Genomic DNA, 14,971 nt, shown 5'->3' on the forward strand with positions numbered 1-14,971 from the left:
TGGCGAGTTTTAACACCCCTCAGCAATATTAGCGGCAGTTCTACACTACTGTTCCTCTCCACGTATCTTTTCCAATTAACTTTCTCCAATCGGTGGATCACAATTATTAGATTCATTCAACTTATTGATTTAGTGAAACGTAAGTAGCGGATCATGATGCAGACAATGAAGGCTGTAGCCGAAAAGAATTAATTATGAATCACAAAATGTATGTCATTTTATGTTCCGGTTGTTCTTTCGGCTTTAAAGTGTAACTTACAGCTTCATTCAGAAAAATCTCGTAGCCCACAACACACTGTGAATTTCTTCACACTGTAACTTCAGTTATACTGAAAACGCGACGCGAATGACTGAACACCTCGAAATGGGTGCGATTTAATTCCTGTTATATCGAAAAAAACGCCTCGACGAGTCTGCATCCCATTCCCGCTCATGACCAATTGTATCTAATTCAGATATTATGCTCAGCGCACACACAAGAACATTTAATTTAACGCAGTCAACAGGAACATATTACTTTTACTTCCAGAATTCATTACTTTACTGTTCGATGCAGTTTAACCAGCTGTTGCTGCATGACTATCGATACTTCACAGCTCAGTATGCAACCACTACGAAGAACTGTCGGGCAATGGTCACCTTCAATTATGTACTCTAAAGTGAACTCCAGATTCATTACGACCGACTAATAAAACCCCCTTGCTCTCGCCTAAGCCAAAATGAACATCAGCGTTTCTAGTGGCTCTTGTTGTAATATATTACAACTTTTGAAACCATATTTTGAAACAACTGTTCGTGTGATTATTTTAGTGTAACTCGCTGCTCGTCGTCTTAATTCAACAACAATAACCGGAATCTGATAAATACCACATAAAGGTTTTGTTGGGTTAGAGGTAAGTTGTTAAATAACTTGCTACGCCCTGGAAACTACACTTACTTTCATCGATCGCTGTAAAAATTTGTTATAATGTGTCAGAAACAGCCAAGAATGGTCAGCTGGTCTGGCAAAACAGCCAAATGTCGAAGGAAGAAACAGTAGTGAGATGAGCACTGAATGCTAATGGAACGTTAAAACGTATGGCTGTAGAGGATAGGTTACTAGAATGTGATTCTGATCGTTGATGGAAGTTTTGCTGATTAATGTTACATAAAACAGAGAAGTCATGTTCCTCCCAAAATAATAATAATAATAATAATAATAATAATAATAATAATAATAATAATAACACAACATAAACCTATAAAACAACACGTTTCCACATACAAGTATGCACCACAAAATGTACTGGAGAATGATGAATACAAATTATACTGGAACAGAACCATTATAACAGATAAAACAACACCACATAACAAACCTGACATCATACTCACCAATAAAAAGAAGAAACTAACACAACTAATCGAAATATCCATACCCAATACAACAAATATACAAAAGGAAACAGGAGAAAAAATTGAAAAATACATCCAACTGGCTGAGGAAGTCAAGGACATGTGGCATCAGGATAAAGTTGACATTATACCAATTATACTATCAACTACAGGAGTCATACCACACAATATCCACCAGTACATCAATGCAATACAGCTACATCCAAACGTATATATACAACTACAGAAATCCGTTATTATTGATACATGTTCAATTACCCGAAAGTTCCTATATGCAATATAACATATACCGTACAGTTAAATGGAAGTCACGCTTGATCAAGGTGCGCATCACTTTCCATTTTTGACCAGACATAACGTCTGAGAAAAGAAAGAAAGAGAAATAATAATAATAATAATAATAATAATAATAATAATTAACCTGACACAGCCTTCTCTAAAATTCTTGCACGTTATCAGACACGACCACATACTACCAACTGACTCCTGTGTTATAATTGTACACTTGATTTGCAGCTGCTATTCAGGCTTGCTTGCTTTCCGTTCGGGAGACTAGTTAGACCAGCAATTTTTGGGCTGAACTTTGGCCGGGCGTTACGTTGACTGGTTAACTGTGCAGTCAAGAGTCCATAAAGACAACGAAAATTCCTACGTTCAGCACGATGGAACTTTTGGATGTGCCTTTACTGTAAGTCCACGGATTTACTCTTAAGATTTTTTAATATTTTGCGGTGTTGCAAGAAACAAAATCTTCATTTCGGTCACATACATTCTTCCTTGCGCCGTAATTTACGCAAACGTTAGTGTGATTATCATTAACGGTTGGCCCATACTAGACCAATAACTTAGTCAAATAGCGAATGGTTCTATAGCCAGAAGAGCGTGGGCAACATTACTTAATCACGTCGTCTGGTAACAGGGTTTACTGGGCACTCACCAACAGTCTGTTAGCAATCAGTTTTCGTTCTAACCCGTCATTCCAGGCACCCGTTACTTGTGGATCGGCAACATCGCTCGATGGTCAAGTCTGTTACTGCTTACATAGGAGAGGAATGCTTGTGAAATCGCCTCGGTAAAAAATGACGCAGCCGAGACGGCCGCAATCGCCGAGTTGGATAAGGAGATGGGAATTCCGAGATTACTAGCGAAGAGGATTAAACGGAGAATTAAACACACCAGGCTGAGAATAGGGAAGCACCTGACTTCCCTGATCGAAAGGGGTGTATCAGACTGTTTAAACTGCAGCCACTAGCAAGTTTTGTAATAGAAATTTGGAACAACTTTCAGACACACAGGGTGGAAAAGCATTCTCCAGAGAATTCAGCTGCGAGTTCTCTAAGAAAGAACACATTTTAGTACCATTTTCATATTTTTCGACTTTTCTTTCAGTTATTGCAGGATAAGCTCCCATTGACTCGCTCTCGATTTCAGAGTTATCTTGCGGAGCACCCTTCACTGCAGTCTATCCCTGCCACGAACCACAGGGTGTGGACGGGCACCCGCCTACTCGCTGTCTTCTCGTTCAGTGGAGCTACTAAATAACTCGCCACATCACCAAATTAATAGTGTCGTGTGAACCAGTCTTCACCGACTGATAGAATGTAATTCCTTACAAATATGAATAAAAAATGGTTCAAATGGCTGTGAGCACTATGGGACTTAACTGCTGTGGTCATCAGTCCCCTAGAACTTAGGTTAGTTAGGTTTAAGAAGTTCTAAGGACATCACACACATCCATGCCCGAGGCAGGATTCGAACCTGCGACTGTAGCGGTCACGCGGCTCCAGACTGTAGCGCCTAGAACCGCACGGCCACTCCGACCGGCTATGAATAAAACAGTGACGTTGCACCTTATGTGTTTCATTACTTTGTGTGTTTACGATCCGGTACTGATTTCAGTATCAAATATTGCCCTCCTTAGCACACATTCAATTGACACATACACTTTTCGGGTTGGTTCTTGCGAAGAAGAAAATAGCAACGGGCCACTGTTTGTTTACACACACACAGCGCCGTTACAGGTTTAGAACCGAGAGGTTCATCTTCAGACGGCTGTTCACGTCTACGTACACAGTTTGTAAAGTTCACATGAGGTTTTTACTCTGTATTTCCCCTTGTGGTTAAAGGTTCATGCCATGATAGTGCCGTACAGTAAAAAAGATGTTAGGAACGACCTCTTTAAATGTAACCATAGCTAATAACGATCGAACACAATGTAAACAGATCTGTAGTAGTAGTAGTAGTAGTATTTTACTAACGTTGAAAATCCTGCGTTATTTTGCCGCAATGTCAAATACAACAACTACTCAACTTTAAAGATTTGTTTACAGTGTGTTGGTTGCTTATTACGAAAAGTCACGTTTAAGTAGACCATGTCTAGTGTCTTTTTTTTTCGCTGTAGGACACCCATTCCATGAATCTTTCACCTCATGGGGGAATAAAGAGCATCTGAAGATGAACCTGTCGGTTCGAAATCTGTAACAGTACTATCTGCATAAATAAACAGCATTATCAACAGTAACTGGTTGCTGTCTTCTTCTTCTTCGCAAAAACCATCCTTTATTTTATACACAGTCGCGGTCTCAAAGTGGCACTTTGAGAATATAGCAGTAAACTTCTCGATCAAGTCCATCATCTAATTGGGCTCAAATTTCGTCCATGACCTCCGCTGACAAGAAATACTTTACCACTTCAGCAAGGTACACGTTCAAGCTTACTCTAAACTAGTAACTGTGACTGGAGGTGTTCCACGCGGTCTCCTAGCATTTGGATACAATACTGCACTCATTTCTGCAGGTCCCCCCCCCCCCCCCCTCCCTGGAGCATCTGCAAATCTTGACAAGACTGTGCAGCTCGCTGCTTCAGACCTTTAACAGTATAAACTACGGTATCATACATGTGACTACAGGCAGAGCAATCCAAGTGACCCAGGAGACCAAGGTACATGCCCCGATCAACCCATCCAACTTGGACCGTACTGACACCTCAGTTGTCTTACATCAGCAGCAGAGTGTGTCAGAGCGCCCCACTACGTATGTTCCACATTCCTCGACGTCGCACAAGGGGAGATCGTTACCCAATGCTGGAATACCTCGACGCAGGAACACAAGACACATTCGTCCATGAAATTGTATTGGAACAATGTATAGTTCAACAAAACAATCATATAGACCAGACACTTAATGAGATACACTGATACGCCAAAACATTATGACCACTGCCCATCACGACGTTGGACGCCGCCTGGTGGTGGTGTGAGCACGTAACGCGGTAGTATAAGTATGTAAGCGGAGCAGACACGGGACGGGGGTCACCCTAGTGACGATATGGGCTGCAAATGGGGAAGTCCTCTGAGGTAAGCGACTCTGACGAATGGCAGATTATTATAACGCGGAGCCTGTGAACGAGTATCTCGGAAATGGCGAAGCTGATCGAATGTTCACATGCTACTGTCGTGAGCATCTACGGAAAGAGGTAGAACAGCAGTGAAACTATTACTAGGCGCTAAATGGCTGGACGTCCGCGACTGTTCACAGGACGTAGGGTTCGGAGGTTTGTCTGCTCTGTACAGAAGGACAGATGGTGATCTGTGCCATCTCTGCCAAAAGAACACAATGCTGATGCGCGCACAAATGTTTCGGAGCTCATCGTTCATCTCACATTGTTAAATGTGGAGTTCCGCAGCAGACCACCCCTATGTGTTCACACGTTGATCCAAAGACATCGTCAATTACGATTGCAGTGGGCACGGATCCATCGGCATTTGACTGTCGATCAATGGAAACGTGGCGGCTCGTCGAGTGAATCATATTTTTCTACACTGGGTAGATGGTCGTCTCCACAAACGCTATCATCGAGATGAACGACGGTTCGAAACGCTGCGTGCCACGGACGCAGGCTGGTGGGAGCAGTATTATGCTGTGGGAGACATTCTCCTGCTCTTTTATGGGGCCTAAAGTAGCAATCGAAGACACGCCGACAGCTGTGAACCACCTGCATCCCTCCATGCTTTGTGTGTTCCCCGACAGCGATGTCATTTTTCAGCAGTATAATTGCCCTTGTCTTGGAGCCAGAATCGTGCTACAGTGGTTTGAGGAGAATTATAAAGAATTCAGGCTGATGTCTCGGCAACCAAATTCGCCTGATGTAAATCATATGGAACCAGTCTGGATCGCTATGAGACGCCATCACCGCGTACGTAAGTCAGCGGCCCACGGAAGTACAGGTGGCTCAAAAGAATGGGAAATTTTGGAACATGCTGTAACAATCAGTGATGTCTTTCGTTCCAAAGACGGGCAAACAAGCTATTAAGCAGATGGTCATTATGTTTTGGCTCAACAGTGTACGTACCTGATGTAACTGATGACTAACATGCAGGTTTGCGTCAGATTCGAGTCCAATTAGATAGGGCGTTAATCGAGAAATTTACATGTGCAATCCATTTGTACTAACAACGAAAATATTTCACACTGAAGACAGAGGCAGCTTGTAATCGCTTATTGGCGAAGTTCACTGCAATGTTTTTGCTTGTATTATCATAAGCTTTCACTTGCGTCGGTTTCCATTATTAATCATGGCACGCCCTGCATTCGCTACAATTGAAGCACTGTAGGAGTCGCACCTACGATTTGGTGTTCATTGTGCAGGATGACATTGGAGGCGTTAGACAGTAGAGATCGGCAAAACTGTTCTTTTCAGAGATTGGATCAGAACTGTTCACTCCCTGAAATGAGTTAGCTCTTTTTCATGACTCACCACTCATTTACAATAGAAAATAAATGGAAGGCACATTGCCCTTTAAACTTGGTTTATTCCAGTACTATACCTGTATTTTGATCTTATTTGATCCTATTTTGAAGTAACACAGATAATGAGTAAGAATTTTGTATTGTTTATTGAAATTTCCACGATATGACAAAGTTTTTGATTATTGATTTATTTTGCACTATTGTGGTTTTTTGGGTGATCGGAAAATGTTGTAACTTGAGATTTACATTAACAATATATTTGGCTATAATGTATTAAAATTTCATTAACCTCATACAAATACATCGCAAGCCATATATTTTTTAAGTGAACGTTTCCTTTCGAAGACGCCTAAAATCGCAAAATCCGTACCAGAATAAGAAAACAAAATATAAATTTGACTGTAAAACGAAAGTGCTGCATATAGCCTTACGCAGAATAAAACAAGGAAAATATTGGTGTATCACATTTTGCGATACGTTTATCGGTTCGCTCGTAATTAAAGCGTAAATTCGAGTGTCCATAATAAAAATCCTATAGTAAGAGGAGTCATCAGGAACCTAATCTAATCAGTTTAAACAAATAAAAATAAAATAAAAACAATTGATGTATACATAACATAATAATGTAATATACATAGCGGTATTACTACGAAGAACAATATCCAGTGGGGACGAACTCCGATGCAGAGGCGCTGAGTCGAGCAGGTCGAGCCGGTCGAGCCGCGAGCTGTATTACTGCGTGAGCTGAGACCGCAGAGACCAGAGTGACACCTGAGTTGCTTTGCTCGACGCTCTGGCTAGAGTCGAGAACGGTGGGGTGAGCGTTGAGCGGGCGAGTTCCGAGGGTGGGGGGAAGCGGTGAACTCACCCGCTCCGAGACAAATCGTTCGTTCCCTTGTGAGCAGGTTTTTGCAAGTAGTTCCTATGTTATCCGCTAGGTGGCTCTCTGTCCTGTTGCTCACATCAACTGCCCAGAGGGCAGGACGTGCGACTGAAACGATCGCCGACAGAGTGCGATGCGAAGTTAAGCTGCGCCAGACACTGCACAGTGCACACGGCAGACGACGCACAGAGACGGCACGGCATATGTGAAACACAAAATCCAATGGGGCACTGCACAATGCAGGCAGCCAAGGTAGAAGCAGGGCAGAGGCCGGCGCTGGCTGTGTTGTGTGGCGTGCACTGTGCTCTGACCAGCAGAGGCGCTGCTGATATGCTGTGTCTGTGTCTGTCTCTCTCTCTGTCTCTCTCTCTCTCTCTGTGTCTCTCTCTCTCTCTGTCTCTCTCTCTCTCTCTCTCTCTCTCTCTCTCTCTCTCTCTCTCTGCCATGGGAAACGTTTGGAGCTACCGTTCTTTTTTCTGAATCACTGATTGTTCACTCCTTTGAAAGATTGAACTCTATGAATTAGTTCAAGAGCGGATCCCCCATCTCTATTAGATAGAGGAGGAGACGGCAGGCGTACTCACAGTTGAGGACGTACTCCTCGGCGGCGACCTGCTTGAAGTGCCGGTGGAACTTCTTCTGGCGGTACTTGGAGGAGTGTGCCGGCTCCGGCGAACCCGAGGCGACGGACGGCTGCTCGGAGGAGCCCCTGGCCGCGGCGGCTGCGGCGGCGGCAGCCATCGCCTGCTGGTGGTGCGTCATGGCGGGCGCGCTGACGCTCAGCTGCTTGAGCTGCCTGCGGGCACACGAGGCGAGAGCCGCCGGTCACACAGGGGTTCTGGGTGGGCTGTTGGCTGGTTAACTAGTTGGTTGATTAGGTAGCTGCTTGGTCCCGTGAGTCAACAGCGCGGAGTGGCGTCAAGATAAATTTGGTCAGATTGCGATACCGTGAAGCAGTGGCAATATCGTCGCAGTGAAAGCAGTATTAAACTCAGAGATGAGAAGTGAAACTACAGGTGACTCAAAAGAATGGGAAATTTTGGAACTTGCTGTAGCAATGCTGCGAAGCAGGTGGCGCCGAATGAACATACAGAATGCTGTTCGCACTGTTTTGCCGTTTAATAAACAGTAACCACGGAGCACGGAGCACGGAAAGGTGTACAGCGTGCCTTTACGATAAAAGCCTGTTACAAGAATGGAAATGCGGAGACGGCGAGTCGAGAATTTCGGTGTCATCTTAACATCGGACGGCACGGTCGTGCTTCCTCAGCGCGTGCAATCAACACCCGAGTCCGCAATTTTGAAGCAACGGGTTCTGCATTCGAGAGGCAATTTTCAGGGAGACCTCGAACCGCTCGTGCGGGAGACAGTATCGAGGCTGTGCGAACTGCTTTCGTAAGAAGCCCAGAGCGCTCTGTTGGACGTCACGCAGCCTCTACAGTTAAGTCGATGGAGTGTTCAAGCAGTACTGAAAGTGGATTTAAAGTTACATCCGTACAAGCTGCAGATTGTTCGGATACCTCATCCTAAAGGTCTACTAATGCATAAACAATACACTGAACGCACGTTAGTGAAAGTGCACGACTACAATTTCCTTAACAACCCGTGGCTGTCGGACGAAGCTCGCTTCCACCTCAGTGGCTTCGTCAATAAGCAGAATTTTCGCTATTGGTACCAGCAAAATCCACGTCAGCTACCCGAGCGTTCACTGCACAGCTGCAACGTGCGCCATGTTCTCGAGTGGCACAACACGCCCCTACCTTTTGAAGATGATAATGGGTGCACAAACACTGTAACGTCTGTTCGGTAGGTTGCCACGATGGAAAGTTTTGTTGCACATAAACGGCCCCATTTATCTGCCAACGGTTCATCTCAGCATGACGGAGCTCCGACACGGATATTGATAGGAGCTGTGCTACGATTGTTTGGTAACCTTGTCATTACAAGGAATGGTGACACTGCGTGGTCGCCAACATCGCCTGACCTAACAGCGTGATTTTTTCTTGTGGGGCCACCTTAAGAGCGAGTTTTCCGTACTCCACCTGCTATCATCGAAGAACTTAAAAAGAGAATACGAGAGGAATTCTCCAGATTGCTATTGCCGTGTTAGGTCGAGCCATGCATAGAGTTCTTATCAGGCTGCAGGAATGTGTGCACCGAGGGGAGCGAAATAAAGATGCTTGTGACATTCAATGATGACATACTATGTATTGATAAATAAACATGCCTAAAACAATTGTGCTCATTCCATTATCTCCATTCCATTATCTCCATTCCATTATCTCCATTCCATTATCTCCATTCCATTATCTCCATTCCATTATCTCCATTCCATTATCTCCATTCCATTATCTCCATTCCATTATCTCCATTCCATTATCTCCATTCCATTATCTCCATTCCATTATCTCCATTCCATTATCTCCATTCCATTATCTCCATTCCATTATCTCCATTCCATTATCTCCATTCCATTATCTCCATTCCATTATCTCCATTCCATTATCTCCATTCCATTATCTCCATTCCATTATCTCCATTCCATTATCTCCATTCCATTATCTCCATTCCATTATCTCCATTCCATTATCTCCATTCCATTATCTCCATTCCATTATCTCCATTCCATTATCTCCATTCCATTATCTCCATTCCATTATCTCCATTCCATTATCTCCATTCCATTATCTCCATTCCATTATCTCCATTCCATTATCTCCATTCCATTATCTCCATTCCATTATCTCCATTCCATTATCTCCATTCCATTATCTCCATTCCATTATCTCCATTCCATTATCTCCATTCCATTATCTCCATTCCATTATCTCCATTCCATTATCTCCATTCCATTATCTCCATTCCATTATCTCCATTCTTTTGAGTCATCCTGTATAAGAATCGGGTCGGTATGCATGCCAGAGAGAAGACAAGCTCATCCCGGGACTCACCTGTGTCGAGGAACACCTCACCTCAGCCATATCTGACTCACGATAAGCTAACGCAGGACTAAGACAGTAACGGGATAAATGTCTTCTACCTGAGAGATTCATAACAGTAAAAGAGAGAAGAGTAAAATGTGATGAACATCGGTACGGACCGACAATCGTAAAATAAGGCGAGATAAATAATGAGTTCAGTACACGGGTGGGCGCTGTCGAGTTAATCGCGGAGCTCAACATGCAGTGGGGGAGGTTGCTCCCACAACTTTCCCACACACCACCACTCTCTGTGTGTTAAAGATGTGAACAGATCTATTGTCTCGGAGGGACCACAGAAATCTGTTCAACTGTTCTTCAACCGACATCTGGCATCAACGCTAAGGAACTCCTTAAGGTTTTGCCTTCGCCAGAGAGCTATTTCTTACAAAGTAAAATTGGATGCGGCAGAAAAAAGTGCTAACCGCATCGAAAGCAATTAAAACCCAGACAGAAACAGCCCAAGCGCGTGGCTGAGCAGGTAGGCTAGAGAGCTAGCTCCAGAATAACCAGAGGGTGTTAACGAGAACGGAAGCCGGGGACCTCTGCGGGAGCAGCCACTGCTGGGAAGGGCAAACGAACAGCACCTGCCGCTTCGCGACGGCCGAGTCCGTAGTGACGCGAAGCGTCCGGGAAAGGGCGTGCCGCGAAGACGACTCGAATTTTTAACGGCCATAACCGAGCAAAGTGTCGATGCGGCGAGTGCACTCAATGAGCAACCTCCGACTGGCCCACACACTAGGAATATCTGTGGAGTGAGCAATCAGGTGCGCAGAACGGAATTTTTGCCGCCACGTACACTGACTTAAGTCGCGCGACTGTGGCGTGGAGTAAGGTTTGCCCGAAGATTCTGAATATCACTGCATCTCTAGTGAAGACAGGATCTGGTCAGATGTACTGGTGATTTTTCATTCAAGTCTTACGCATCTTAAAAGCTTCCATTCGATACCTGGAATGGATTTGGCTTAAAGCTTTGAACAGAGAAACTCGAGGCCTGTTCGCTGGTTTGAAACAAGTGTGTCAACTCTGATGTCAGTATTTTTTTTATGGAAAGAAGAGACAGACATAACCATTTTTTGCGCCTTGTGCTGAACTTTACCTGATTAAAAATCGTTTTCAAGTCCGCCAATATGAAACTGTTCCACAAAATTTCGAGACCCAGTAATTTAGTTATTTATTACACACTGAAATACCTCCAGGCACTTAATTCTTCTACTCGCATTTCACTGAATGCTGTAATCTTTGTTCATCCTTGGTGAAATCAAAATTTTGATAGCACGTAATCATTCACCAGGTCATTTGAACTTTAAAATAAGCACAATGCTTTGGAAACTGAATACTAAGAAGCAAATGACACAGAATTTCGTTAACATTTGTTATCTGCATGTGAACATTGCTCGAAGTGTGTGTACATTCAGCTGATAGACTGCCAGCACACTCCCTCCTCAATACTGGTTTTATCTATAATTTTTCTTGTACAGATGTGGCGATACAGTTGCATCGGTTAGTCACACGATTTTATGCCTTCATCACACTGCGTCTCAATATTAACGCCCAATACGCCTCTTACTAGTACGACAACTACAGTTACCTTTGCGGTACTCGCTTATGAGAAATAACTTGTCTCCCTTTGATGAATTTATTTTCTGTCTGCAGCAGCATCTTCGCTGTTAATAACATGTGTGTGAAAGCAGAACAACCATGTCCAATATTGTGGCTGACGTCTTAGCGGAAAATGTGAAGAATAGTGTTTTACGAACGTCTCCATTTCGGTTTGCTTGGCCACATGCGCAGCGCCCTCTCCTCACCCCATAGATATCCCTTCTCCTCCATGTTCTGTTCAATAAACATCAGCGCAAGTCCTAGGAGCTCGCCCCTATTCGACCGGCGCGACAGCGGCGTAGCTGTCACTGTGGACAAAGCAACGAACGCGACACTGGCTTTGTAACGACATGCCCATTTCTTTTATCTAAACCAATTCTATGAAGGATGTTACACCACGTACTGTACACTTAGCCTCAACTTATTAGCAGGGAATGGTAACGGTATTGTGGTCTTCAGTCCAAAGACTGGTTTGAGGTACAGTATATCTCCGTGCTGGTCTATCCTGCACAAGTTTCACCACCGCAATCGATATCCATTTCAATCTGCTTTCTTTAATCTAGCGTTGCACTTTCTACAACTTTAAGGAATTCCCCCCCCCCCCCCCCCCCCCCATACTCATCTCTTTTAGCAAATTCACTGTTCTGTGATGCCTCAAGATGTGTACTATGAATCTATGTATTGTCTTAATCAAGTAATACAATACAGTTCATTTCTTCCCTAACAGATTCAGAACCTTTCATTAGTTACTCTATCAACCCATCTAATTATCAGCAGCATTGCATTTCAGAACCACCTAATCTCTTTTTGTCATAGCTATTTGTCGTTCACATTACACTTCCTTACAAGCTACTCTCCAAATACTTAAAAAGAAATTCCTAACACTTAAATTCATATTGACATACTACATGGCGTCCTAAATTGACAATCCTGCTGTGACTGTACTGAGTGTCTTCTAAGTATGGGAATGGCTCGAAGAATACTTGACTAATGCAACTCAGTAAGAGCGTTCAACAGAAACGTAACTACCGTCCCGTGTGCACCAAGGGAGGGTAACAGAGCCTCTCATACACAGAAGATTTATTACTTAGTGCCAGCAGCAGCAGCATCAGATTGTTCAGTGGTGATGCTGCAATCTAGAGGAAACTGGGCGAAAGTATGGAAATGCTGAAGGACTCAGACAAAATGTCTACTCCTGCGAATTGTAAAAATTCGTCTGCAAAGAATCCCGTAGGCTGAGAGTATGCAATTTCTCCGCATTTTCCTTTCTCCCACGAATGCTAGTCCCGTAAGGTATGCAGGAGAACTTGTGTGAAGTTTGGAAGGCAGGAGATGAGATGCCCGCGGAAGCAGAGCTGTGGAGGAGGGGCCGTGAGTCGCGCATGGACAGCTCAGTAGGTTGAGCACCTGCCCGCCAAAGGCAAAGATCCCGGCATCGAGTCCCTATCCGGCACACACAGCTTTAATCTGCCACGAAGTTTCAGATCAGCGCACATTCTGCTGCAGAGTGAAAGTTCAGTCTGAAAAAGCAGCTCTAGTTAAATGTGTATAGAGGCAAGTTAATGTTTGTAGAAAAAAAAAAAAGAAAAAAGAAAGAGAGAGAGAGAGAGAGAGAGAGAATCCGAACACCAGATCACTGGTGAATGTTTTGAGCACTTTATGTTGTGCAAATATTTACAGGTGACATAAATAAATTTAAACTATCACGTAAACTCAATATGGGGGAAGGCGAAAGCAAAATTTAGATTTGTTGAAGGTGTGCTGGGAAAGAAGTTAATCTGTAAAGGAAATGGCATTCAAACCGACAGCATTTATCCAGCGTTCATAGACCCTAGCAAGTAAACATAACAGAAGACATCAGGCCAAGTCAGAGAATCTTAACAGGTCGGTATAGCACATACGAACATGTAACAGAAATGCTCGGAGAACTCAAACTGGATGCTTGGAAGGAAGCAGACATAGTTTTCTCTATATCCTCTTTGGCAAATGTGGAGAATCGATATTGGAAAACTATGCTACCATTCAACTGTCACAATCTTCTGTCTTGTGTAGGGAACAGGATCGTACATTCAGAGATCAGGGCGTAGTGCATTTTTCCCTTCGCTCAACACGGAACTGAAATAGGACAAACTGGCTAATATTGGAACGATGTAAGCTTCCCCCACACTCTCACTGTGCAGTGACTTGCAGAGTATGTACATAGAAGTAAATGAACCGGCGTGGATCTGAAGCTTGCTGTTCCCGGAGACGAATCTACTGCGCCGTGAAGTGCGCTAGGCAAGTTATCTCGATTTAGTGAAAATCTGATGCTGCCCGAGTTTCCTAAGAGCCTCAGTTAAGAAGCAGAACTCTTATTCTCACAGGGATAGACAATTGTTAACGCAACTCGCTAAACCAGCTTGTCCCTACAGAAACGAGGTAAGAGTCCACGTAGCGATCTGGTTCCCAAATTGACTCCGTACCCGGCAGTGCTGGTTGGTTCAAGGAAGTGAAGGTATTCGTTGCTGCGCTCGTAAACCAGATGTTATTTTGAGATGTAGAACCGACACGGATGAAAGTGAGTGTGTGTGTGTGTGTGTGTGTGTGTGTGTGTGTGTGTGTGTGTGTGTGGCGCGCGTGTCAACACACTCGTATCTGGAACTCGACTCGCCAGTCAGCGGGTCCTTTGTGGATTGAGCGGATTGTTTACAGCGGCAGCCGGCCCGCAGCTGTTAACTGCCTGCCATCTGTCATGCGCTCTGATCCGCTCGGAGACGAGGTTGCGACCTGCATAGCTCCAGGCACAGCGGTCGCCGCCGTCTTTAGACGCCTGTGTTGACGGGTCGGCCTGAGGGCGTGAAAAGTAGGCATCCCCCTTGAGGAGGCACGTGGACTTCGCGCCCACGGTCAACGCGCTGCTAATTTGCTGTCATACGCTATGGCTGCCTACGTCAGAAAACTACCGGCCGCATCAGTATAAGAGACACAATTACCTATTATTCTAGAAATCATGTATGTTGTAGAGGTTGCGACATTTCTTGGATGAACCCACTGTACTGACATTAACGCACCATACCACCACCCGCATCTCGGCCCTGAAGAGAGCCGTTGCAAAGTCGGTGAGTCTGGGACCTGGTTTAAATGTGAAGGTAGGTAGGTTGGTTGGTCGGTCTGTAAAGGGACCTAACTAAAGGGTCATGCAAACAAGACTCAACGTAAAACAATTTCCAAAAGGAGTCGGGAAAAAGTGAAAGGGCGTGAAACCAACGGGGAGCCGTACGGAAAAAGAAGACGAAAGAAGTAACCGAAAGGGAAAAACGTACCCTACAGGGAAATCTAGTGGAAGGTAGTAAAATAATATAGCAGATTGCCTGGGCTCGCTGATC

At 44.3% G+C, this 14,971-nt stretch overlaps 1 protein-coding gene across 3 annotated transcripts in view; it reads right to left on the bottom strand.

The window, feature by feature from the left end:
• LOC126094665 (GRAM domain-containing protein 2A-like) overlaps window positions 1-14,971 on the bottom strand; it is a 347,755-nt gene that overhangs the window by 54,946 nt on the left and 277,838 nt on the right. For all 3 annotated transcript variants that reach the window (XM_049909175.1, XM_049909176.1, XM_049909174.1), the window contains one exon: window positions 7,611-7,822. In XM_049909175.1, the coding sequence (XP_049765132.1) occupies window positions 7,611-7,822 (212 nt within the window). The remainder of the gene's footprint in view (window positions 1-7,610; window positions 7,823-14,971) is intronic.

Source organism: Schistocerca cancellata, chromosome 8 (genome assembly GCF_023864275.1).
Source record: "Schistocerca cancellata isolate TAMUIC-IGC-003103 chromosome 8, iqSchCanc2.1, whole genome shotgun sequence".
Taxonomy (NCBI): Eukaryota; Metazoa; Arthropoda; class Insecta; order Orthoptera; family Acrididae; genus Schistocerca; species Schistocerca cancellata.